The sequence below is a fragment of the Morchella sextelata genome (assembly GCF_020137385.1).
Source record: "Morchella sextelata strain SCLS chromosome Unknown scls_18, whole genome shotgun sequence".
In the NCBI taxonomy this organism is placed as follows: Eukaryota; Fungi; Ascomycota; class Pezizomycetes; order Pezizales; family Morchellaceae; genus Morchella; species Morchella sextelata.
Window position 1 is genome coordinate 776,315 of NW_025408633.1, and position 25,647 is coordinate 801,961.

Below are 25,647 nucleotides of genomic sequence, written 5' to 3' on the forward strand. Positions count from 1 at the left end.
ACACAAACAAAAAATAAGAGGTACATGCTTAAACGCCTCAACTCAAGCCTAGCGCCGTTTTGGAGTTCTCATATACAAGGTATGACTGCGTACAAGGTTAGACGTGTTATTATGCAAGATATCATATGACGGAAAGATGTGGAACTTACAATCGACACTGCCGGTATCACCTTCAGAAGGTTCGGCGTCAAGCCCCTGAACATTCCCCGAAAGCCTTCGGCATTGTATGTTTTCATCCCAACATCCCACATACCAGTGTAAGTCTGGGGATGCTGCGCTGTTCCCTGTGCCTGCAGTCTCGTTCTCAACACATTGATTGGATATACACTCGTCGCCCCCACACTCCCACTTGTGGCTCCGATTCCAAGAACCAACCAATTCGGTACCTCCACGTCCTTTTCATTGCATTTTAACTTTTTCGCCTTGCGCTTAATGTAGGTACGCTTCATGTACTCAAATGTACCGAGGTCGATGGCCGAGTATGGAAAAATCCCGACCAGAGCTAGAGTTAAACCTCTGTAGAAGGCACTGGGCCCGCCGGCTTTCCAGGTTTTTTGAAAGGTTTCTGCTATTAGCTTGTTGCCCATGGAGCCATTCTGCACAGTTTCACATTGCATGCGACTATAGAGCATATACGTTAGTTTCATAGTGTACGTCGCATATGTACGTCTGAGGCAGAGGAGAGCTAGACTTACAATTTCAATGTATCTATGGGGTATATAGAAAATCTGCACGATGTATTAGAAATGATGCTTCCTATTCAAATGGAATGATGCTAACGCACTGAGAAACAACCCCTCCAATACCTCCGGCAAGAAATCGAGCCATTGGTGATATTTGACTAGCATCTTCTGCGCCCTCCAATCTCGCAAGAGTCCTTTTTGCTGCCTTTTTCCCTTGTCAGGATTTAGATATAAACCGGAGGAATTGATGGTCGTTCGTACCTCAAACGAGCCAAACTTGATTGCAGACTCAGGCAACACCTTCACAACATTTAATCCATTCCCTATTCCTATTGTTAGGATTTTGAATACCTGGGAGCGTTTCAGATACTAACCTGCAAAGAATGATCTCACGCCACCGGCTCTCCACAATGTCCTGATAGATTCCCTAAGTGGTCCTGATACTTTTTTTGCTGCCTGTAATGGTTCACCGCTTTTAACTGCTTCAACTGCTGCATGCTTTACTTTGGGAGCGGTCTGGGCTATCAAGTATACTCTTATACGATCAAATGGCGCTGTTGCAGTTCTAGATATTACCCCGGCGACACCTCCGGCAAGAAAGTAACCTATTTGATCAATTGAGGTTAGAATACAGTTATCGATAACTCGTAACGAATATGGGACACGCAGGGATAACATGCAGAGCGGCGGGCTTGGATTTAATGATGAAACCGATTTACCTAAGCCTTTGAGATTGATCTCATCACTCAGATTTACATCACCCTCCGGATTAACGCTAACAGTTGAAAGATAATACGAATAGATCGTGTGCAATGTGGCTTCCTTCGGCATAAACATTAAGAAATCTCTTTTGATATGTCAGCGACCACCTCAGGTGCAAAGCCCAAAGTGCACATCGGAGTTCCCCTTCCCCGGGCAGAGGTTTGAGGATGCCAGCGATCATACCTCCACTCTTCAAAAGATATTACGCCGTCGTTATTCTTATCCATTGACTCGAAAAATTCTTCCAGTCGATTAGGATCGACTGCAATTCCAGCGCGAATCAACGCGGCCTTTAGTTCTCCTTTGTCTATATTTCCATTCTTATCCACATCCACTGAATGAAATATTCTCCACAACTCTCTATCGGCGCCTTCAAAGAAATGCTTGAATTCGGAATATTGAATGAGGCCATCCTTGGAGGTATCGACCGCCGCAAGAATATCGTGTAGTAAATGTTCGGCGTCTTTCAGAGCTGCAGAGAAAATGGGTTTAGAGGAACTTTCGCGATTGATTTACCTTCGTTGTTGTGATAATAGACCTCGGGAGTATCGGGAGGAACGCGGGGGGGGGGGGGGGGGGTGTTCGACATACGATGATTGATTCTTTGCAATCCTCGTCTCAGCCCCTCAAGATCCAGATGTCCCTCGTTGCGTGTATCCAAGTTCTTGAAGAGTTGAAGCAATCGTTTGTCGCGAGCCTTCTGGCTCTCCCGCTCCTCCATCTGAGGAAGCCGTCTTCAAAAGTTGACAAAGGGGTTTGTTGGTATGTTCTTGCTGTCTATCATGACATAGATGTAACTGGAGAAAGGGCTGTGAATACAGAATCTGAAATCGCAAACAGATAAAAGTTTGTGTCCAGGGTCTATCTAAGGGGGTCAAATAAGTGAAAAGTCCACAGGTCAAGAGGGGTATGTCTAAAGACGTCACATTCGCATGGATGGGTCACACACGATAAAGCCTTAAGCAGAAGTACAGGTTCTCGGCGGGTCATCTTGTCAGCGGTCTTGATAACATCCGGGATTCCGGCAACCAGAACCATGTTTTAACTCAGCAGAGCACAGAAAAGCGGCGGGACTGGTGCTTTAAGCTTTCACCCCAAATTTCTCCTCTTTGCTGCCTTACAGTCCCTTACTCTGCCTAGCTCAGCTTGATTGAGCCTCATCCAATAGGTACCTGGTCTTATTGTTATCCTTACTACGTGCAACCCCGGCTCAGCTGGTCCACAACAGCTCTTCAAAGATTCACTACAACCGATTCATCGTCGTCGTCGTCTTCCTCGAGTCACCGCTAATTCCATCCTCAATCGAGAGAAACTCGTCTTTACAATTACTTATTCAAAAAAAAAGAAAAGTCAAATATCATTTCACATTGTGAGAAACAGCAATAGCAATGACTGCAAATTATTGGACTTCATCACAGCGCCTGCACTGGCAAATGTCGCGCCCGAAACTGGCTGAAATACGCAGTGCACTTGATGCCCAGGATGGGGAGACTGTTCGACAGTTTCCCTTACCCGACTTGAAGCATCTGAGCATCTACTTCAATTCACGTACGTAGAACGTTCACGCGACCCTCGGTTTTGTTCATCTTACTTCATACTCCGTTTCCTAATCCCGTTGCTTGTACGAAACAGAGATAGTTCGCCTTGGACGGCGCATGCAGACGAGACAGCAGGCGCTCGCGACTGCCCAATTATATATCCGTCGATTTTACACCAAAGTACCAATAAGGGGTACCAATCCATATCTGGTTATGGCAACATGCTTGTACCTCGCCTTGAAGATGGAAGAATGTCCTCAACACATCAGAATCGTTGTCAGTGAAGCAAGAACATGTTGGCCAGGTGAGCTTCATCCATCCCTTCCCTTCGCTTCCCCATGAGCTTTGATCGGCAAGAAACCCCCTCTTCCAAATCCCTGTACCCCGCTGAACGAATAGACGTTATGCCCTCTGATACAGCGAAGCTCGCCGAATGCGAGTTCTATCTCATATCCGAGATGAACTCGTATCTTATAGTCCATCACCCATACCGTACGCTACAGGACCTTACACCTGTCATGAATTTGACGACTGAGGAAAACAATATGTCCTGGCAGGTTATCAATGATTCCTGCTTGACCGACCTGCCGCTGTTGTATCCCCCACACATCATTGCACTTACTGCAATATTCTTGTCTGTAGTACTGAAGCCCTCGCTGTCTCAAGCCAGTCTACATGCTGCCGCAACATCTGCAGCCGCTGCTGCGGTTGTGGCGGCAAATTCTGGTAACGGCAGTGGGAGTAATGGCAACGGCAGCCTTGGTGCGAGCGGTCAGGGACCACAGAGTCGCATCGGAAAAATAATAGAGTGGTATGCTGAATCGAAGGTGGACATGGAGGCCATTATAGATTGCACCCAGGAGATCATATCTCTATATGAGGCCTGGGAGTCGTTTACTGCAACTGCGGAGAAGAACTGCAAAGACCAGCTTACTCGGATGATTAAGGCAATAGGAATGTCGTAGTCTGTCTTGATCAACATATCAGACGGGAGAAAATCAACCCCACATTTTACATGTTCCAACGCTGGTGGTGGTTCCATTCTTTCTAGACGTTTTTCGATAGATGTTCCGATCGGGGAGAGGAGGGGGGTGAGGGGGTGAGGGACTCTGTCGATAGGGTCTTTGAAGAAGATCTCTAAAGACTAGAAGAACCCCCCAGGGTGGTCCGGGACCAACCCCTCCATCTGCCCTAGGCCCTGTGACGTTTATTTCCTTTCCTTTCTTCTCTTTTTGTTCCTGGGTGATGAGCGGACAACACGTCAAACAGGGCTAAACGACAGCCTAGGTAACTCTTGGCCAATAGTAAATTCGAGAATTCCCAAAGAAAATTACCCGATCGGTACCCACAGAATCCGTTCGAGGCTGAAGGAGCACAAACCCATGTAGAAGCTGACCGGGACAGCAAAAATCTAACCAGATAAGCACCAGTGCGACCACGCGAGGCACAGCAAGCGCGAAGACCGAAATTAAAATGATGCATGCGAATGCGACACGGCACCTGCAGCAGGTCGATGGCGAGACCGTCCCGCCTCTAACTGCCTCTGTTCTGAGTGGTCTGTGGATCAACATTCCCCTGCTGACCCGAAGCAGCAACCAGAGGAGGAAAACAAAAACGGCTGGGGTATTGGGAATGATGTGTGATTGGTGGATTTGGATGAAGGGGGGGCAGGTGGGTTATCGACTGGGTTAACGGTGGTGGTGGGGCTTAACTACCCTTCAGGCGCAGTTGAACCAACCAAGCCCCAATTACCCATGTTCCTAGAGGTTGGATCTTCCTTTTTTTCTTCATCATCCATGATTAAATTTAATTGGTTAAATATTCCTGGTCTGGGCAGTCGGTTTCTTCTTATTTGTATTTTTATGATGGAGGATCTTTCCTTTTTTTAGGCTGTGTGTGAGAGAGTGTGAGAGGAGTTGAGGGTCTCTTCATGAAGAGTACGACCAGCGCTTCGCCGGACTATTCCCAGAGCGGGAGTGACCCACTCGCTTTGCTTGCATACATGTCGCCACCCCTTTTTTTATTCCATGGCCCTTTACCTCCTGGTCTGGCCGTTCCCCCAGTCCCAGTGTCTTTGCTCTTCTTGCCCCCCTTCCGTTGTTCACTTTCGGTGCTGCAGCCTGCCCACCCGTCTCCCCTCTCACACCCACCCGCCACAACCCTCCCTCCTTCTGCTTCTTATTTCTCCTCCATCCCGCACCCCTCTTCTTCTTTAAGCACACGAGCTATCTATCCACCAGGCATTTAAATCGATATACAAGTATCCGTGCGATACAGCATTGTTGTTATAATCTAATCATCGCCACCCTCCTTCATCTTCTACCCCATCCACAATCGTCTTTCCCATCTCTCTGACTCGTTGCCTTGCATCCATACCACCTCCTGTACCGCCTCCTCTCTTCAGATAACATTATCCTCATATCTACTGCTACCACAGTACTACTACTACTACTACTACTACTACTACTACCACCTCGCTTTGTTTACATAGTCCTGCTCAGCCGCTTTTCTCTTGTTCCGATAAGCTCTTCTACTACTACTACTATTACTACTACTACTTCTTCCAAAATACTCAAACCGTAATAAACCTACAAAATCCTTTATCTTTTAACAATGTCTTCTTTCGGTTACCACTTTCAACACCATCCTTCTACAGCTTCCTCGGGCAACCGCTCGCGTAGGAACCCCCATCGTCCTTCTTCTACCAAGTCTTTTCAGATGATGAGGCCGAAGGAGGAGCTGACAGACATCCCCGCAGTCCCAACTTTCATTGAGAAGTTCGAGGCAGGGAGGTCCTTCGAGATGGAGGATGATTTTGCATTCATCCCAGAGCTGTGTACCGAAGAAGAAGTATGAGACCTTTTGTCTGGAGCTCTTATTTACGCATACTTATTTTCATTTACTTGCAGCGTCAAATGATGGACTTCTCGGGTTCAGATCGCTCATCAAACTCCAGCGGATCACCTCAGTCATCTCCACTACAACACCAAGTACAGCCTTCGACTGCTTACCCTCACGCTGCCCCATATGCGAACATGTTCAACCCCAATATGCACATGAAATATCAAGCCCCCGCTGCGCTACCTCCAAGACAGCGCAACGCCATCCCCATTGTCAACCCCAACACTGGTCTGCGAGTCGCATCTCCCCCTCTTGCATCACCTAGCAGGATGCCTACCTCTAATCTGGCAAGGAGGGTATGGTAAACCCCACCATCCTCGATCCTTGGCCCCACCACCGTAATAAAACCTACATCGAGCGAATACAATACAATAAATCAATCATCTCAACATCCTCAATACGCGAACCTCATACCTCCTCCTCTACTCGCCTCTTTTATTAGCGATCACATTCTCGCTATGTCTATAGAATGTTGGTGTTTAACATTGTACTTTTTGGGTGTGTCAAAATAACTCTGGGATGGTGTTATTGTGTGAGTTTCTTTTTATGTGGGTTTTATATTAACGGTGCGGTGGGTTGTGTTTTTATTTGGGTTTCCAGCTTTAAGGATCATTAAAGGAGAAGGGGGGAAAAAAAAGTGAAAATATTGGACGGCCTTATAAATATATCACCTATACATAGTTTTTGTGTGCGGCTTTCTGTTTTTTTTTCTTGGGGGTCTATGTTCGCATATCTCTTAAGTCTTGGGAGTTCTTTTGTCTAACGGTTGGCGGACTTGGGCGGTCACCGGTGCGGGGATTTTTGGGTTGTTTAACGATATGGGGCTCTTTCTGGGGGTGCTTGTCAGGTTTTTTGTTATTTGTTACGGTGTCAAAGTTTGGGCTTGTACTTGACTTTGCTGCAATAAGCGGTGTATATCTTTGTTGAACTACTTGGTAGGGCGGGTGCTTTGTGTTTTTAGGTTCTTTGCATCTTCTTCTTTCTCATTTTCTTTCTTTTCTCTTGTCAATTTTCTTCAAATTCTTTTTTTCTTGTTTAAAGATCTTTGAAAAAAATCATTTTGGGGTTGGTTTTCTACTACTTCTACTACTAACTAGTTTCTTCTTTCCTTACTGTTTTTATTACTTCTACTTTTTTATACACCACGATATCTTGTGTATTAGCTCATTGAATGGATATGTACTGATTCTTGAGTGTAAAGCATTGTTGCATTCCGCTTGATCCATTCCTATTGCTTGCTTACTTGCTTTGCCTTTTGGGTGTTGTAATTTGTAAATTGTTGGGAGAGCTGTCTCGGGAAGAAAGGGAAGCAAGGTCTCAGTCGAGGGGTGATTACCGGTATTTGAGAAGCGCCACGGGCGCAAGTGGGGAAATGGCTAATATCGTCAGAACAGTCAGTCATTTCCTCTCCAAAGCGTTCATCATTCGTCTCTGCATTTTTTCCCGACCGATTCGTTTTCGAAATGGTGATTATGATGATGAATTGGTCCTACCTAGTACCTACTTAGCTACATAGAGCACATAACTCATTTCTCGTACGGTAGTTAGGGGGATAGCAGGAGGAGGTTTGTTGGTTGGGCTAATTAGTGGAACTGAGTCGAGTTGGATTGGTTTACCTAAGAAGCTCAGTTGGGTCTCTGTCTTATTACATGCCTTCCTTACGTTTGGTCTGTCGGTCTGTCGGTCTGTCGGTCTGTCGGTCTGTAGGTCTGTAGGTCGGTTCTCACGAAGATCTTGTGGTACTATGTTACCCTCTACAGTCCTGTCTGTGCACGGACGACAGCTGCCCATCAATCCATACATCCATCCCTCATCCATCCGCTCGCATACTTGATCCTCGAGACAGGAAAAGGGAGGGGACTGAGAGTAAGGACTGAGCGCTCACTTCACTCAAAGCAAGTGGTGGTTGTTATTGTGGGTTGTTCCTGTTCCTGCGGTCACACAGAAGAAAAGAGATCACCTGCTCTATCCTCTCTCGTCCTTCTTGCCAAACGAAATGTAGGTAGGTAGGTTGGAAGGGCTTGAGCTCAGTTCAGTTCAGTAATGTTGTGTGTTGAAACCATTCATGTGTGGAGTTGAGACAAGAGAGACACACAGACAGAGAGACACACAAACACAGAGCCACCACCACCTTCCACACCGAGTCCCGACTACACCCTACTAGCTATCTGCCTTTAGCGAGAGCTGGATATCACCGACGACTATCACCGCACATATCAGACAGGGCAGGGGCGGAGAAGCGTTTTTCCCGTTGAGGGTTGTTGTTTGGCACCCTTTTTCCCACTTCGTTTTTTTCCTTTCTTTTTCCTGCTGCTCTATTTTCGGTCCGGTGCAGTGGACATCCACCATTAACTCAGCAAATAAGGCGTGGGCGTCCCGGCCCACCTAGGTAATAAAGGTAGGCTAGGTACTGTGTTACGGTGGAGAGACCCCATCGTGAGAATTGGTAGATTTCCGATCACCATCACCACCCATCATCACCGACCGCCGTGCGCACGCAAGGGTTACTTACATACGGCCGACCGACTCAGCTTGCGCAAAACAGCTCGCTCAAGGGTCGCTCTGCTACTGTGGCTACCCTTACTTACCGATTCCGAACTGAACCTCGAGGGAAGGTACATCTCAAGTTTCTTTCTTCTTCTCAACCGTTTGGACAGACAGAACTGTGCAGGCTGTCTACCGGCGGTAGGTACGTACTACATTGAACGGTACATCCCATCAATTTTCATTATTTTCGGAGATATACGTAGGTACATACAGGAAGTTATTATTACTGCTTCTATATCGGTTGTTTCGAAGCCCTGCTGGGTTTTGGTTTTTCGAACGTTTCATCCCCTCCCCTCCCCTCTATTCGCTCACCTCCGATCCACTATGTATGTTACCCCCATGATGGTGTTACTCCAGGTAGAATTAGGTAGGGGGCGTGTGTGAGAGGCATTCATCCGTCTAGCATGTATTGTTCTCTTCACCAGCATCATCGTACAGACAGAACACAGAAAGAGGGAAAAAATAGATGGATGCAGAAAAGCGCCGCCAGTCAAGTTCCCAGTTCCCAGTCCCGGCTGCAACATCACCTCTTACCTACTTTACATGATCCCCCCATCACTCTATTTCTATTTCACTCCACTCAAGCCCCCCCACGCATCGGTTGCTTGCTTGCGCGCGCGCGCGCTGAGTTAAGTGAAGAACTGAGCTTAGGGAGACGCGTGAGAAGAGAAAAGAAAAGAAACATCTACTTTAAACAACCCCAACACCATGCAGGTCTTAATAAGTCAATGTCCAAATGTGCAATTAAAAAAACGAACAAAAAAAGTAAAAACATTGCCCCCCAAGCCTGACTGAGCCCGGAATTAATTCCTTCCACACCCTGTTCCACACGGCTTCTTTCTTCGGCCCCCAACCCCAATTCTGCGGGGGTGGAGAGAGAGAGGTAGGTGGTGAGTTGAGTTGAGTGAGGCGAGTTGAGTGAGGCGTTATGTTATGGCTCGTCTCGTCCCGGCGCCCGCACCGCACTGACAGTCTGAGCTGCTAGCTGCTTGGTCTCTCCGCATTTCGATCGCTTCCCTTCCCCAACAACTTTGCACAGCACAGCACTTTCCCTCTCACTCTACTTACCCCATCCTGACCGCAGCGGGGAAGCAGAGTAAAAGCAAAGTGAAGGAAGAGGAGAGATGCACCACCTACGTATCTCTACCTAACTACACCCTACATAACTACATCACTACATCTTAATTTCTACACTGCTTACGCCGCAGTACATAGAGTACATAATGTATGTACCGACGCAGCAGCGCAACGCACGCGGCGAAGATGAGGGGCGGCAGAGTACCTAGCAGCCACTGATACCGTACCAATTATGTTAACAACGTAGGAGGGTTAACAATATGTTACCAGAAGCCATGCAGATCCCTTCCCTAATTCCCCGATAGGGCCCAGTGATGATGCTTGGATCGAAATGAAGTCCCGTTTTGTTTTTCTGGTGGTGGTGGACGCAGGTAAGCAAGCAGGGAGGAGCAGGCTGCAAGGGAGTTTAAAGAAACCAAGCCTCACACTCAACTGAGAACGGAGTGAAGAAGTGGGCGTCCCTCCCAGCTCAGCCAGCCAAGAACAGCTGGTTGGTCGCTTGGCTGCTTAGTAACTAACCGCTAGCTGCAAGCAAGCAAAGCTCCAAAAAAAACAAGATTGGCCCAAAACGGATAAGCTCCCATCCACCAATCCATCCACCCGGGCCGCCGCTGCTGCTCGCTCACGTCAGGACCAAGATTCAGGCCAAGACCAAGTCTACCAACTTCTTGTTTGAAGGGTTGAGTAAGAATGAAGTATCTACCCACCTAAAGAACAAAGGAACAGCACTCGCCCGCCCTGAAAAACCCGTAACCTCGATCCCCCCTTCCTCGGACGTAAGGTAAGCTAGAATGAATGAATGAATGAAAGAAAAAAAATAGCGTTGTTGTTGCTTGCTTTACCACCGACCGGCGGCGGGCCGTTGAGAACGAAGGAGAGAAGGAGAGCTTCAATGACGACAGTGCAACTGTGACGTAATGCATCTTGCGATCCAAATATCAACAGCTTCATCTTCGATTTCCCCCTCCAGTCTCTCCTCTTTATTTTCTCCTCATTCTCGTCTATTTTTTCTATACTATTGTATTGCTGCCAGCAAAACAATTAAAAAAAAAAAAAAAAAACCCACAATTGAAACATCGATCAATTAAAACTCGATCTCTATCGTCAATCAATCAACTCACCAAACAACTCACCAAACACCTCACCAAACATAAAAAAACAAAAATCATGTCAGCATCACTCCTCCTCCTCCGAAGCTCAATCGCCGCCCGCAGCAGCGCAGCTCTACTCCCACGTACAACCTCCGTGGCTGCAATTCGCGCCATGAGCGACCACAGCACATCCACCCGCCACGGTAACGATCCAGAGGTACTTTCCCCCCTCCTCCTCTCCTCTCTTCTCATCATCATCATCATCATCATCATCATCATCTTGTTGTTGTTCCCCTCCAAACAGCATGCTTGCTTGCTTGCCCTAGCTAGCTAGTTAGCTAGTTCAATGGAGTCCCGTGGGGTTGTTGTTGTCCCTTGTCCGTCGTAGAGATACCCAACGCAACCACGCCCAATTTAAAACCCCACCAAAGCTGGCAAGTATTTATCGCTCGCTCGATAGCACGATAAGGGGCTGGTAAGACCAGGGGGGGGGGGCGTGCGGCGGGCATTGCGCCATATATGTCACTGTCACTGTCACGTTTCCCCATCATCATGTACCTGTCAGTCTGCCAAACAACGATCATGGGCAGAAACTCATGATGATGACAATGTCGTATGTAGCAAAGCAAGTAGTAGTAGTAAGGAGTGCTAACGCATCACCACCTCCGCAACAGGTTCTCCAAAAGGGAAAAGAGTCGGTGCTCCGCAAGCACTCCAAGAACTCCACTGAGGACCCTCACTGGCACGAGGAGCTAGCGTCGGATGCTGAGGCTTTTGTAAGTATCCTCTCTTGTTCTCTCTCCTCCGCACACCCCCCCTCTTCCTTCCCCGGACCATCCGGGACGGACGAGCGAGCGAGCGAGTGGCTAACAGTGTGTGTGTGTGGTGGTGGCTGTAGGTCAAGGCCCAGCGCAACGAGATCAATGGTAGTGTCCACGAGGAAATCGCCGAGCTGCAGAAGAAAACCACGCAGAAGATCAAGCGCGACCAGTAGATTTGGACCCTCCCATAATATGAATATTTCATTTTTCCCCCTTCTTTTCCCTTTTATATCGTTGTTATTATTGCATATGTCAAGTACCTCTAGTGGTGGTTTGTGGTGGTATCTAAAAGGAAGGTCATTGATTGATTGGACTTTTTTGTGTCTTTTGGGGACCGGACTAGAGGGGGTGGATGGGACCTGGTTGTATTGTATGTATTATGGAAATCGTTGCAAAAAAAATTTCAGTTCCGCATATCAAAGTAGAACTCACTTGTACCTTTTTTTGCTTTCAACACATATACTCGCGAGAAATGTCGAAGGTCCCAGGACTCAATTAATGCGTGAGTAACGTGAGTAAAGTGATATCAAAGTGATAGCGGGAAATGATTTCTAGTGACTGAAAAGAGAAAAAAAAAGGGTCAATCTGCGCGAATATATAATATATATAAAAAAAAAAAAAAAAAAAAAACTCCCGATTTAAAGCTTAAAGTTCAAAGTCCGCACCTATGGTTTTATTCAAGAAGCAAGAAGAAAAAAAGAAGTGAGAAGAAAAAAAAAGAGGACCCTGTACCCAAAACTCCGGGAGAGAAAAGGAAAATAAAAAATAAAAGATAAAGCCCCAGGTAAAAATGTCTGTATCTATCTCCAAAAGACAAGTCAGCATATACGCATCCAAACCAAACACTCGCACCACCTCCAATCCCTCCCCCCCTTTCTCCCAAAACACAGAAAGGACCCCAGCAGAAAAAACCTACCACTTCAACACAGCAATCAACACCACCAACACCACAATCAGCACCACAATAACCACCAAACTCCCATTCTCCCGCACCCCCCTCTCCACCACCCCCAACCCCCTCCTCGCGCCCCCCAGCCGCTCCGTGTGGCGCTCCACCAGCTCATCCACGCCGTCCAGCAACTGCACATGGCCCTCGAGCTCATCGCCAATCTGTATACTCAGCTCCCTCTGGTTCCTGATACTGACCGACAGCCTATCCAGGTCCTCGTCCTGCTCCTCCATCACCCGCTGGTGCAGCTGCAGCACCTGCGTGTTGTCGAGGTCGCTGAAGCGCACCGTCTTGCGCAGCGCGGAGGGCGTCTCGCGCGGCCCCATCAGCGCTTCGCGCGCGGCTGTGTCGGCGCTGGGGGAGCGCCGGAGCGTAGCGGCGGGGTGGGTGGGTGTGGCGGTGGGGGTGGGGGCGGGGGACGAGGGGGAGCTGGGCGGGTGCGTGAAGAGGGAGTGCAGGTCGTCGTGTTGTGTGCGGAGGCGGATTAGGATGTCTTCGCGCTCGCGGAGCACCTGGGAGGTTCTACATGCATGGCGGCTTCTGTGTTAGTAGGTTGATGGTAGCTTGGAGGGGGCGGGGGTAGGGGGTAGGGGGGACAGAAGGAGAGACGAACGAGTCCCCATGCTCCTCGAGCTGCTGCTGCTCCTTCTCGAGCTGCTCGATGCCCGCGTGGAGCGTGCTGAGGCTGCGGGCGATGTCGGCGTCGGACTCGGGGGTGCGGGCGCGCGAGTGGAGGGTCTGCCGGATGTGGTCTTGGAGGAGCGTGAGGCGATCGGCGGTCGTGCTTGCCATGCTGCTAGTAAGTGAGTGAGTGAGTGTGAGTGTGAGTGATAGTAGTGGTGGTGGGTATTCTTCGTGTGGTGATGATAGTGGTGGTGGTGGTGGTGGTGGTGGGTGGTGAGTGGTTGGCGGGGAGAAAAAGAAAAAGGAAAAGGGAGACGGTTGCAGCAGTGGAGGTCGGAGGTCGGAGGTTGGAGGTTGTGGTCGGGGATAGGTGTGTGGGTGTGGGTGTGGGTGTGGGTGTGGGTATGGATGTGTATGGGTATGGGTATGCCGGTGTCTGTGCTGCAGCGGAGCAGAACCGGTTAGGAGAGGTGCGGTGCGGTGCGAGTGAGATGAGGTAAAGTGCTCTACTCTAGCTAATATTTGCACTCTCACTCATTCACTCTGCTCTCTGCCCTCTGCCCGCCCCAATCCATATTTTCCATCGCATTGATCACAATCTTGGGGAAACATGGGCCATGGTCCGGGGTGAATACTCGGGTATGTATCTACTGCATTGCAGAGAGCTTGCATTGGGCAAGAAAACAAGAAAAGAGATGTCTCAGCTCATGTGTGTTTAAATTCCCTATAGGACGATTATTCTCTGCTCCGTGTTGCTGTGAAAATTGATAGAGTAGTGAGTGAGCATGAGGATCTACATTGCACTGCGATGGCTGCGGGGAGGGGGACCAAGCAGACACAATTTCATGTAATTTGGCCATTGGCCTAGAGTATCTATAATGTACTATCGCTAATTTTTCGAATATTGGAACGGTCTGATTGGCTGCTGAGTGCAGGGATGTTGATTAGTCAGCACGACACATCAAAGTACTGAGCACTCACGAGAGGAGGAGGATGGGACCAAAGGCCCCTCATGATTGTAGAGGGAGAATTAAATTTTATTTGATACCCATAATTCAACGTACAACTCGCGGTCGCGAGTTGGCACACCCCTAGTATATACGTACGTACGTACGCCTGCGGGAGTTTCACACCCTACTCTACGCAACTCGAATCTCTGGCTGACAATATGCCTCTGTCCCGGGAGAACACTCGTACCGTATTCTATGCGCCAGCCCGGTCGGTCGGTCGGCCGGCATCTGACGTGTGTGTGTGTGGTGCATGCATCAATATCGTATATGTCTTGTCCACGGGCTGTCATCAAATGCCGAGTTGCTACTTTATGAAACGTTGGTTTGTTGTTGCTGCCTGTTGGCAGGTCATCTAATTGGGCCGTGAATCTGGGGTTGGGGAAGGAAGGGTTGTGATGAGTTCTGTCTGTTGTTTTATTGTGGCCCGCGGTGCGGATGGGCTGGCTGGCTAGCTAGCTAGCTAGCTGTCTATCAATTGGAGATGCCGGTAGAGTAGAGTATGTATGTAGCGTAAAGTAGACCAGGCAGCATAATATGAAATCAGTTCGCGGCCGGCATCGTGAGTGATTTTCAGAACCAATGTCTTGTAGCTAGCTACTCTAGCTAGCTGCCGCGCACTCACTCACTCACTCACTCACTCACTCACTCCATGTGCTGTTCTACATACATAGCATAGCTTACGATAATACAATGCTCTACTCTGGACCCGTATTGCGTCTATTGGCGAGGAATCATATGATCCCGCACCCCGCAAAAAAAAAAAGGGATTTACTCCGGTGGGGCTTGCATGGGAGAGGTCCCGAGTCCCTGTTTTTGGCCTTGTTTGATCATCACCCAGTGCTGTGTCTACATAATCTAGAGTATCTCCATCTGTATCTCGACTGCTCTGCATATCTCGAGTGTGGATGTGTGTGGCTACAGAGCATTGGCATGGCAGAGCTGGACTGGAGGTGATCAGGCATGCATGCATATGATTGGGGATGGCGTTAATATGCGGGCCATGGGCCATGGGCCACTGGCAGCTTGTGCTGGAGAGCGAATAGGGATGTCTTGGGGTGGGAATGCGGATTAGCTTGTGGGGAAGAGCGAGGGCGAGTGAGAAGTCAGCTAGAGAGAGAGGGAGGGAGGGAGAGAGGGGGAGGGAGGGAGGGAGAGAGGGGGAGGGAGGGAGGGAGGGAGGGAGGGAGAGGGAGAGGGTGAGGGTGAGGGTGAGGGTGAGGGGGAGAGAGAGAGAGAGAGAGAGAGAGCTTGCTCGACACCTCACAACCTCTCTCACACCTCACAACCTCTCTCACACACATCCCACACTCTCACCGAGAACTAACTGATAGACACAGCGACACACCCGAGCAGCACCGCACAGCAGCATCACTCCCACAGTCCCACCCACACCCACACCCGCACCCACACTCACACGCACACGCACACTCGCCCACACACCCCTCCCTCCCTCCCTCCCTCCCTCCCTCCATTGATCCCCGCCGCCGCCCAGCCCGCCCCCAATGACAACCCCCGCCACCGACCACACCACCACCACCTCCACATCACCACCACCACCACCACCACCACCTCCAACCTCAACCTCCGTCTCCACCCTCGACCTCCGCAACCTCACCTACCTCACCCCCACCGACGACAACCTCCAATGCCCCATCTGCCACTCGCCCCTCCTCGACCCCGTCACCACAAACTGCCGCCACACCTTCTGCGCGCCCTGCATCGCCTCCTCGCTCGAGCACTCGGCCTCATGCCCCGTCGACCGCAAGCCATTGACGCCCGACGGCGTCTCGGCCGCCCCCATCATGGTCGCCAGCCTCGTCAACGACCTGCTCGTCCTCTGCCCCAACGCCGAGCTCGGCTGCCCGACCACCTGCGCGCGCTACCTCCTCGCCGGTCACCTCCGCGACGCATGCGGCTTCGTCGAGGTCAAGTGTAGCGGCTGCGACGACCTTGTGCTGAGGAAAGATGCGGCCGAGGAGGACTGTATGCACCAGGTGCTCGAGTGCGCGTACTGCTTTGAGAGCTTCAGGAGGATCGATATGGAGGTCTTTCACCCCCTCCCCCCGCTCCTTCATAAAGACAAAGCTAACACCACAGCAACCCCCCAGGCGCACGAATCCCACTGCCCCCAGATCCTCGCCGAATGCCCCTACTGCACCACCGACCAGACGCGCGCCACCATCACCGCGCACACCGCCGCCTGCCCCGCCGCGCCCACAGCCTGCGGCGCCAGCACCATCGGCTGCCCGTGGGCCGGCGCGCGGCGCGACCTGCCCGCCCACGCCTCCATCTGCGCGTTCACGCTCCTCCGGCCCGTGCTCGCCGCGCACACGGCGCGCCTCGAGACGCTGGAGCTCGAGAACCGCGCGCTGCGCAAGAAGATCGATATCCTGCTGCCGCCGGGGCGCGACGACGACGGGCCCGTCTACGACGACCAGACGATCCAGCTGCTGACGGAGCAGGAGCATCTGCGCGGCGATGTGGAGCGCCTGAGTGCGAGCTTGGGCGAGATGGAGATTAAGCAGAGTATGTTGCTGATGAACGAGACGCTGAGGACGAAGGAGGAGATGGCGGGGATGCGCGCGGCGATTAATGGGATGAGGATGCAGATCCATTGGTTGTTGACGGCGAGGCTGCAGAGGGCGGGGCCGGGGCCGGGGCCGGGGGAGAGGGCGGAGGGGGCTGGGAGTGTGAGGAGGGTGCCGGAGGGGGCGGCGGGGGCGCAGGGGGATAGGGTGAAGCTTTAGAGGCCGGGGGTGTTTTTGGGTTTGGGAAGGGTTTGGTGCGGCGTTTGTTTTCTCTCTCCTTTGTGGTGTGTGGTTCTTTGCTTCTTCTTCTTCTTCTTCTTGGTATGGTTCTCTTTTGTGCTTCTTCATGGTCTTTCCTTTGCCCGTAGGTTAGAGGGCCGCTTTGCATTTACAATTATAGCATGGCTTTATTAGTGGTTTTTCTTTCTTTTTCTTTCTTTTTCTTTCTCTCTCTCTCTCCCCCTCTTTTTTCCATCAGGTCTTTTTTTTATAGGTCTTTATTTATAACCATAGGTACTATACTGAATGCATTACATCAGCTTTATATGCTGCTTTTTTTTTATCCGTTTGTCGGCGGTTACAGTGCAATGATCGTTCTGTTCGTCGTTGGTTATGTTGTGGTTGTGGTTGTGGTTGAGGTTGTTGATGTTGATGTTATTCCTACGGTGGTAGCTGTACTCTAGCTAGTAGATGATGACGATTTCATCCCGAGTGAGACTCCATGACCCCCGTATCCCCCCGACGTATAGATATGTAGCGGCCATATTAGAGCTGGTGATAACCTCCGTGCGCGGCGTGCCTCTGGACTTATTCCAGCTGCGGAACCAGAACCAGAGCCGCGGGATTCAAACACCCGGCAGCGCTTTTTCTTATGCTTCTACCGCGGCGGTATGGATATGGCCTCTTGATACCGTTGGGGCGGTGGTAAATTGTGGTGCTGGGGCTGGTCGTGGTGGTTGTCACTGTCACACTGTCACCCTGACCACCCGGGTGGCGGTAATGATCGAAAACACACGTTTCAAAAACAAGACCAGGGTCTGCCCCGCGGGGGAGGGGGGTGCTTATCGATAAGCTAGGGCGCGTTTGGGAGCTACTGAGACGGAGGTTTATATAGACCCCCCCCAAATGTCGCTATGCAGCCTCCAAAACTCTCGGGTTTAAAAACCCTACCTGCCTGCCCGCTTTTTTTTCAAGGTGTAGTGTTGTCGATACCATAACGTAACTGAATCCTGAGAAACTACGTTGCAAGGTACTGCGGAAGAGTTCTGTTCTGTTTGCAGTGTGTTCCTCCAAACATACGGACGGACGGACGGGAGCTTGGTTTGGAGGTACCGGTAACTTGAACGTTAGTATAGTTAGTATATGTCTCTACGGCGAGGAAAAGGGGAGTTAGGTGTTGGTTGGAGGAATGGTTTGTTGGGCCTGGATAGACTGGCTACGGAGGATATAAAATATGGACGAGAAGAAGAAGCTAGCTACCGTTGATAAAAAGCTCCCCCGGGCCCATACCTGGAGAAACCCTGGCCCACTACACGGCACCCCAATGCTATACTGATTGTTCCCAAAAATATGAGGAGCGGGGAACCACTGAAGAGACGCGGGGGTCTTTGTTTTAACTGTGGTCCTACCCAGGGTGGGACCGGGAGTTAGCTGTTGGGGTGGGGGGGGGGCGGGTGAGCATGAGGTGGGAATATATAGCAGACGGGGGAATTTTCCAAGCTTAAGCCTGGGACTTGGCCTGCTGGGGGAAGAGAAGGGGGGTGGGTGGATGGACAGGCCGTGACGGCCGAACCCGCACATAGTTCCACTAGTCGAGCTGCTCCGGATTTGCTCGCTGGGTTTCGGTAACGGAACACTTGCAATGTACTACATGTAGCTAGTTGTCTGTCTTGGGATGTGAGCTTCTGTAGCTATGTACCTATAATCCGTCTTTAAACGTTTACCGAAAATAGTTTTTGAAAATAAATTTATAAACCGAGAAATTGTGAGCTTCTAGAAAAGACGTTGGTCAAGAATTAACCTGTGTGTGTGCGTGCGTGCGCCGTGCGTCTAGTAGAGGCATTCTTGTGAGATGATGACCGTTCTACGTAGCTACAAGTAAGTACATGTAGGTATATGTATATAGCAAGATTATTTTTGGCATTCTGTGTATATGGGTCATGTCGATCTAGCAAAAACCGTCCGCACAGCCAAATCCTTATTCCGAAGAACCACACAGCAGATAAACTCCAGATCTTCCTAAAGCTCAGAGAACCTTGGTGAGGGCCCAGAATTAATTTCTTCAACCATTTGTCCCATCAATTAGAGGCTGTAGAGTGGGGTAGCGAACTGGTGAGGCCTCGTTGAGGTGCCTTTTGCTAGATTGATATTTATCTAATATGTATTGAAACTCGACTGCGATATGGGCCACTACTAAGTAGTGCAAAGCACAAGAAATAAAAATAAAAAACAACCAATTCCAATTCGTAGAGATGTAGTATGCAAACTGTGAATACTATCCGGGAATGTATCTAGGTTTTTCATGCAATCAAGCAAAACCGGGCTTTGTATTTCCGGGTACTTTTTTTATTTTGTTGGTTTGTCGGTTGCTGGTATATATTATATATGGCACCCGTAGACCGCTCTAGCGAAGTTGCCGGGCAATGTTGTGGTTTGAATCTCGGCCGGCCAGCTTGGCCTTGGATGTTTTGTGGGTTGGGTGGTTTTGATTTTAGGGTCATGATGGGGTGCTGGGGAGTGTACCGGCGAGCGAGTGGCGGGAATGGGAGCGGGATGGCGGCGATATGATAGGAAGAGTACTAGTAGTAGACCTTGGGGCCAAGACGAGTGTTTGGGTTAAATGAGGTCTAGTGAAGGAGGGGACGAGTGATGGATGGTGTTGGTGGAGACGAGTGATGTTGTGTGATTCGTGCAGCTATAGCTAGCCGGCTGGATACTTGGGGACTCTTCTTTCCTATGACCCTGGGTTGTGATGCCATTTCCTCAGGAGTAAAACACAGAAACCTACAGTTTTCTGCAGCTAGAAACAAAGGGCACCCATACCCAGAAACAAAATCCACTGCACTGTCGATGCTATGGTTGCTGCAGGAGGTTCCCATTTTGTCGCTTGAGCGATCATTGGCACCAACCATCTAGGTCCCCACATGATGGCTCCTGCAGTGAAAAAAATTGTACCTTACTTCTTGTACCTACCTTATTGTACAGCGCAGTAACCACATGACTGCATACTCCCGCGAGTCATTCTGCTCTCTTGATTGGACCCGTTCTTCCGGCATACATTAGAGTACCTACATGTATGTAGAGTGGAGCTCTATCAATTTATTTCAACCTGATTGCGGAAGATTCCGAGGTGCCCTGCGTCTCCGAAAATGACACTTGGAGAGCGGTGTTAGGAAGCCGACTATTTCCGGCGACAGCGACAACGACAGCATCTAAGGAGGTGTTTTGTTTGCTCATGCATCCGCGGAAGGGCCTTTTTTGATTTTTTTTGATTATCTTTATTTGTTTTTTTGATAGTTGATATGTCGTGCCTGAGAGCTCAGGTTGCAATTGTGTCTACCGTTCTGTTGTGAGGAGAGCGAGAAGGTACATGTATGGAGCTCGTTTGCGGTTAGCAACGCGAGGCACGTTACATTTTGGGTAGGTCTTGGCGGAGGGGTCCCGCACCCCCGCACACCCGTTTGGTTACGGGCTCCCTGGTCGCTCTGAGCGCTCATTCTTTGCGTGCGCGGAATGCGTTAAATTTATTTCTGGACACGGCAGCCACCACAACCATCAACCTAACGTACCGTCTTCTTGCACCTCAATTGTCACAATCTTGGCCCTGGCCTGACCTGCGTCCTGGTTCTTCTTCCTTCCTTTTTATACTCTCGTCGCCTTGCCTTACCCTGCCCCACTAACTTGAATCAGAGATCACAGGAACGAAAGGAAAACAAAAAAAGTGCTTAGGAAGAAAGCATTAACGAATACTAAATATGGAGCAGGAGTGAGTTTTCTTTCTCCTTTGGGTCCGAATCCATGATCTGATGTAATTGCTGACCCACGCAACATCAGGATTCTTCGTCTTCTGGGCGAACTCCAGTCTACCGCCGAGGGCCCTCGACGGAATGCGGAAACTCAGATTACCGCGTTGTACGCCAATGATGGTTTGTTTTCGGCCTCAATTTCCCTTTGGGATGTTGTGCACCTTCGCGGATACTGATGTAATGGCTAGCCTTGCCTGTTGCCCTCATGAATATTGCGTCTGCGCAGCAGCTCGACATGACTGCTCGCCAGGCGGCCCTATTGATTCTGAAGCGTTATGTCCAGCACTGCTGGAGCCCAAGCTTTGAGGAGTTCAAGGGACAGCTGGTCAGGGACGACGTCAAGGCCCAGATGAGGGTCGCACTGCTGGGTCTTGTTACGGACGAGCAGAGGAAGATTAGAGCGGCTGCTTCATACGTCGTCAGCAAGATTGCGAGTCAAGGTTCGTGATCAGTAGCAGGATTGGTGCATTGGGGCGAAGTGTGTGTGTGTGTCTGGTGGTTAATCGATCAATTGAGGACAGATTTTCCGGAGGAGTGGCCGACATTGGTGCAGGACCTATTGAAACTGATCTCCGAGGGGAGTGAATCACAGGTTCACGGAGCTTTGCGTGTGCTCAGTGGTGAGTTTTCGAATTTGACGCGGGTAGTTTGGAAGCTTACATATAGCTTTGTAGATCTTATCAACGACGGATTCTCGGATGAACAGTTCTTCTCGACCGCCAAAGCCCTCATCTCGGTCGTCTATGGCGTTGCTACACATCAGTCAAGGAACTACTCTATCCGTGCATTGGCCGTGCATGTGTTCTTTGCCTGCATTGAGATGCTGGAGATGGTGAAAGAGGACCACCCAAACGCTGTTAATGATTTCGCGAAGGAGATACTCGATCTCTGGGTCCCATTCTTTGTCGGCACTCTTTCTGGCTCTTTCCCGGAGACCGACGATATTACTTTCGACGGTGTTGTGACTCTCCGCATCCAGATTATCCGGACCATCATGCAGATCCGCAAAGTGTTTGGCTCACTTCTTGCCCCATTCTTGGGTCAAATATTTGCGGTTACTTGGCAGGAACTTAATACTGTCAAGGATCGCTATGTCCGTGACTTTGTGATCAATGAGACTGAAGGGAAGCTTGTTGATCTGGACAGCTTGCCGTATAGTTTGGATCTTTTGGTTCTGGAACAACTAGATTTCATTCAGACTTGTTTAAAAAACAAGGCTGTGAGGGATGAGCTGGCGCGTGTGAGTGCTGGGGGTGGAGCGGGTTCGCCATTGGTACAAATGGTGAATGCTACTGTTGCGCTGAGTCAGGTCGCGAGCGAGGATGAGGGCATGTGGGAGGTTGATTTGAATGTTTTCCTGTGCGAGGAGACTTCGATTTCGGCGAATTACACCCCTAGGAGTGCGTCGGGCGATTTGATACTGAAGCTTGGAGAATCATTCCAGCACCAGACAGAAGCCGCATTGTGGGAGTATACACAGCAGATATTCAAGTCCGGGGAGAGGTTTGTCATGCAATCATCTCAATTGATCATATAGCTTTACTAACGAAGTCTGTCATAAGTACTCGTCAAATCAAGGAGGCAGCCTTGTTCATCTGGGATGAGCTTCTCAGTGAATTTGCTGAAATCAATCGAAAGATTAACCCCAGCATCGCCTCGAATCTGTTGGAATACGTAGTATCTGCCATTGGCAGCAACCTCGAAGAGGAGCAGTTCCTCAGAGCTCGGGGTTACTATCTTGCTGGAACATTAACCAAAGCAGCCCCCGAAACCGTCGGGCCCCGGGTGACCGAATTAATTGATCAAACTATCCGGGCATCCACCACCGACCCATCGGATATCGTAAAAATCTCATGCATAAAAGTCCTTCAGAAGTAAGTCATTGTGATTATTTATCGCTTTCCTCGCTCTAACAGAAATAGATACTGCGAGATTGTTGATCTCGAGATAATTCGACCATACCAAGCTAGTATTATCGGCTCAGTCCGGTCTTTCCTCGCCCACAAACCACATGATGAAGCCGAAGACAGCCAAGATGTACTGGCAGAGTTAATGGAGGCTTTACGTGGTGCCGTTGGCCTTAATTATTCCATTGCCATTGATCCCAACGTCCGGGTCGTTGAGTTAATCTTTGCTATTGCTCACAATGGCCCAACGAGCATGCACTTGCAGAGTTTGGTTCAGGACTTGTTTCAAGATATTGCCGAGGAGCTATATGAGAACTTCGTACCGCTCTGTGAAATGATGCTCCCGTTCATATCAGCAGCATTAGATGTAGGAATGGATGGGAAGAATCATCCCTTGATGGATCTCGCAGCTGATGTCTTGGCTGTGCTCGCGCGGAACGGCTCTGAGCCTCTACCGAATGGTTTTGTTGCAACGGTAGTACCGAGGCTTCAAAGGATTTTAATTCAGTGTGAGGAAAGTGACGTTTTGCAGAGTGGATGCGAGGCGCTGGGAAGCATTGTCAAGCATGACCTGAATCAATTGATCCAGTGGCACGATGCAGATGGAAAGAGTGGTTTGGAGGTGACCCTGGTCATTATTGATAGATTGCTGAGGCCAGACATCCCAGACAATTCTGCGCTGGAAGTTGGTGGGTTGGCTGCGGAAGTTGTCGAGAAGGCCAGTGAGCACCTTGGACCGTTCCTAGCGAGCTTGCTTAGGGCCGTTGCGGAACGTTTGGCTACTGCACAGTCACCACCCTTTATCCAGGTTTGATACACCGTTCATTTTTCTCTCCTAGTTGTGAAGATGCTGACTGCCCTGGAGAGTCTTATCCTCGTCTTTGCTCGTCTTGTGCTTAAACAAGCAAAGGACGTCGTAGACTTCCTGGCTGGGTTGACTATTGGTGATGTAAACGGATTACAGATCGTGCTCGGAGCATGGTTGGAGAACTCTAGCAGTTTCTCAGGCTACGAGGAGATTCGACAAAAGTATGCTCTTCCTTCTATATTCGATAAGCAGGTGCTGATATTGGAACTTCAGTGTCATCGCACTATCATTACTATACCGCCTACAGGATCCTAGGCTCTCGCAGATTATGGTTAAGGGTGATTTGATCGTCCCCGAAAGCAACCGAATAATGACGAGATCCAAAGCGAAACAAAGTTCATTAGACTCTCCAGTCATGTCTTGACTCGCTGCATTTCATTGACCAATTTGGCTAACTTTCGTTTTTCTTGCGCGCAGATCCTGACAGATTTACGATGATCCCGGTACCTCTCAAAATCGTGAAGCTCTTGGTTCTAGAGCTCGGGTCGACAATGGGCGATGCAACCAAGTCATACTATAACAGTAGCCAACTGGCGGCCGAGTCAGATAGCGAGGACGAGGGCGAGGGCTGGGAAGATATGCCAGCTAGCTTAAACATACCAGGCATCTCTACCGAAGAACTCATGGCCCTCGGAGGTGGATCTGGCCGCGTCTCAAGACAGGCAAATGACGAAACATACGTGAGTCGCCATACACCAGAAATACTCCTGTGCTGTTAGCTAACATAGCATGTACAGGCCTACTTGACAAGTTTCTTCCGTGAGCTGTCCACCACCAACCTCGGTGATTTCCAGACCATCTACGCTGCGCTTAAGCAGGAAGAGCAGTTGCCACTTAACCAGCTTTTGGGTTCGCAGTCATAGAGAGAGAGAGAGAGAGAGAGAGTAACATCAGTATATCTAACTAGGGTTTGGGTTTAATCGTGCGTTGGGGGCGTTTGTGGTAAAGATAAAACAAAGATAAAACAGCGGAGTTGGGGAAGGGGCGCTGGAAGATATCCTCTATACTTTACTTAGAAATGGTTACCTGTAAGTATCAATAAGCTGCTATTGTGGAGAGTAAGGGGCGCATATATAGTTTTTCTAGCAGCTTCTTATGGCGATTTACTTGTTTTTCTATCATCACGGTGGTGGTAACTAGAGTGCAATTATCAGGAACTAGTGAAATGATTTGTCACGTGCGGTTATGAGGTGTGACGGAGAGGGAGGGGAGGGGAGGGGAGGGGAGGGGAGGGGAGGGGAGGGGAGGGGAGGGGAGGGGATGAGGTTGCTACTAACAGGTCAGTATTGGGAACTCAGGACCGCACTGATCATTCACCCCGGTGCAATGGTAATTACATCCGTCCTCAGATCAGAGAGCGGAGTTTCTCAGTAACCACTCTGGCGGTGGCACGAACAGACTTCCCTCCACAAGTGAAATACAGCCTTCAGCTACCAATGAGGTATGCATTATACCAACAAACCACTCAGGACGAGGCAGGAAAGTTATTCACTCCTGGATTGATATATCAAGAGTGCTATACCTATAACAAGCATCGAAAAATGGCATAGGAGACAGTAAATGTTGAGGTGTTGGGTTATAATTAGTCACTGGCTTTCAGGTGCCTCGGCCACTGTGGACCAGTGGCGTGCTCTGGCCTTGAGACGTACCAGGAGACAGGCGAAAAGCTATAGGGCTTGTTGAGCCATGCATATTGCCAGTGATCAGAGGGCTTAGATAAGTTTTATTAGCTTGGGCTCCGATCACAACGACGGTTTGCAAGTTAGTGAGTTGTGGGTGAAAGGAGAGGCATGAGAGGCGACGCTTGCTGGTGCCTGCGAGAGAAAATTTTAGTCCCTTAAGATGTGGATTCATAGCACGCGGACCACGCTAGTTCAATTTCAAGCTACATGTATATACATGTGTGATTGGCAAAATCTATCCTTTCCTTCCCATTAACTACCACTAGCTACTACTACCACCACTATCCTATCTATCTTCCCCCAATGTAGAACACACTCCCATGGTCAATCCCTTACTATATTAATTCAGTCATATCTTCAACCACTAACACGCGCCTCCATGCCTGAACTACTGCTCTACATGAGCGCGAAGATTCATCGAGTGATAGTTTATGACTTGTTTTTATCTAGCACGCCCTACCAAGATCGTGAACGCTCCAGGTACAGGTGTCCACAACCATACCTCAACGTATTCCTATCTTTAACGGGCCTACACAGCAAAAGGAATGAATCCTCAAGACCTAGAGGCTTTGGGGCCGATGAGCTACCTACAGAGTAGCTAGCAAATGATCCTATTCCATAGATATCTAATAAG

At 49.6% G+C, this 25,647-nt stretch overlaps 7 protein-coding genes across 7 annotated transcripts; 5 read left to right on the forward strand and 2 right to left on the reverse strand.

The window, feature by feature from the left end:
• Nucleotides 1-37: 37 nt before the first annotated feature.
• On the reverse strand, nucleotides 38-2,166 carry H6S33_004727 (uncharacterized protein; the record flags this gene model as incomplete). The annotated part of the gene is made up of 9 exons (XM_044836079.1): nucleotides 38-85; nucleotides 150-621; nucleotides 696-728; nucleotides 785-888; nucleotides 945-1,006; nucleotides 1,058-1,288; nucleotides 1,403-1,530; nucleotides 1,629-1,917; nucleotides 2,037-2,166. The coding sequence occupies 9 exons, from the start codon at nucleotides 2,164-2,166 to the stop codon at nucleotides 38-40; spliced, it is 1,497 nt and encodes a 498-aa protein (XP_044690700.1).
• Nucleotides 2,167-3,321: 1,155 nt separating this feature from the next.
• On the forward strand, nucleotides 3,322-3,948 carry H6S33_004728 (uncharacterized protein; the record flags this gene model as incomplete). Its single annotated transcript, XM_044836080.1, has 1 exon — nucleotides 3,322-3,948. One exon carries the CDS (start codon nucleotides 3,322-3,324, stop codon nucleotides 3,946-3,948), a length of 627 nt encoding a protein of 208 aa, XP_044690701.1.
• Nucleotides 3,949-5,596: 1,648 nt separating this feature from the next.
• H6S33_004729 (uncharacterized protein) lies at nucleotides 5,597-6,189 on the forward strand (the record flags this gene model as incomplete). Its single annotated transcript, XM_044836081.1, has 3 exons — nucleotides 5,597-5,660; nucleotides 5,742-5,833; nucleotides 5,893-6,189. The coding sequence occupies 3 exons, from the start codon at nucleotides 5,597-5,599 to the stop codon at nucleotides 6,187-6,189; spliced, it is 453 nt and encodes a 150-aa protein (XP_044690702.1).
• A 4,486-nt stretch (nucleotides 6,190-10,675) lies between these two features.
• On the forward strand, nucleotides 10,676-11,593 carry H6S33_004730 (uncharacterized protein; the record flags this gene model as incomplete). The annotated part of the gene is made up of 3 exons (XM_044836082.1): nucleotides 10,676-10,816; nucleotides 11,274-11,375; nucleotides 11,498-11,593. The coding sequence occupies 3 exons, from the start codon at nucleotides 10,676-10,678 to the stop codon at nucleotides 11,591-11,593; spliced, it is 339 nt and encodes a 112-aa protein (XP_044690703.1).
• Nucleotides 11,594-12,332: 739 nt separating this feature from the next.
• H6S33_004731 (uncharacterized protein) lies at nucleotides 12,333-13,161 on the reverse strand (the record flags this gene model as incomplete). The annotated part of the gene is made up of 2 exons (XM_044836083.1): nucleotides 12,333-12,891; nucleotides 12,983-13,161. 2 exons carry the CDS (start codon nucleotides 13,159-13,161, stop codon nucleotides 12,333-12,335), a joined length of 738 nt encoding a protein of 245 aa, XP_044690704.1.
• Nucleotides 13,162-15,805: 2,644 nt separating this feature from the next.
• H6S33_004732 (uncharacterized protein) lies at nucleotides 15,806-16,750 on the forward strand (the record flags this gene model as incomplete). The annotated part of the gene is made up of 2 exons (XM_044836084.1): nucleotides 15,806-16,048; nucleotides 16,112-16,750. The coding sequence occupies 2 exons, from the start codon at nucleotides 15,806-15,808 to the stop codon at nucleotides 16,748-16,750; spliced, it is 882 nt and encodes a 293-aa protein (XP_044690705.1).
• Nucleotides 16,751-20,505: 3,755 nt separating this feature from the next.
• Nucleotides 20,506-24,194, forward strand: H6S33_004733 (uncharacterized protein; the record flags this gene model as incomplete). The annotated part of the gene is made up of 11 exons (XM_044836085.1): nucleotides 20,506-20,516; nucleotides 20,585-20,676; nucleotides 20,745-20,996; nucleotides 21,078-21,176; nucleotides 21,231-22,059; nucleotides 22,119-22,430; nucleotides 22,479-23,271; nucleotides 23,329-23,492; nucleotides 23,545-23,666; nucleotides 23,749-24,011; nucleotides 24,069-24,194. The coding sequence occupies 11 exons, from the start codon at nucleotides 20,506-20,508 to the stop codon at nucleotides 24,192-24,194; spliced, it is 3,063 nt and encodes a 1,020-aa protein (XP_044690706.1).
• Between the last annotated feature and the right edge of the window lie 1,453 nt (nucleotides 24,195-25,647).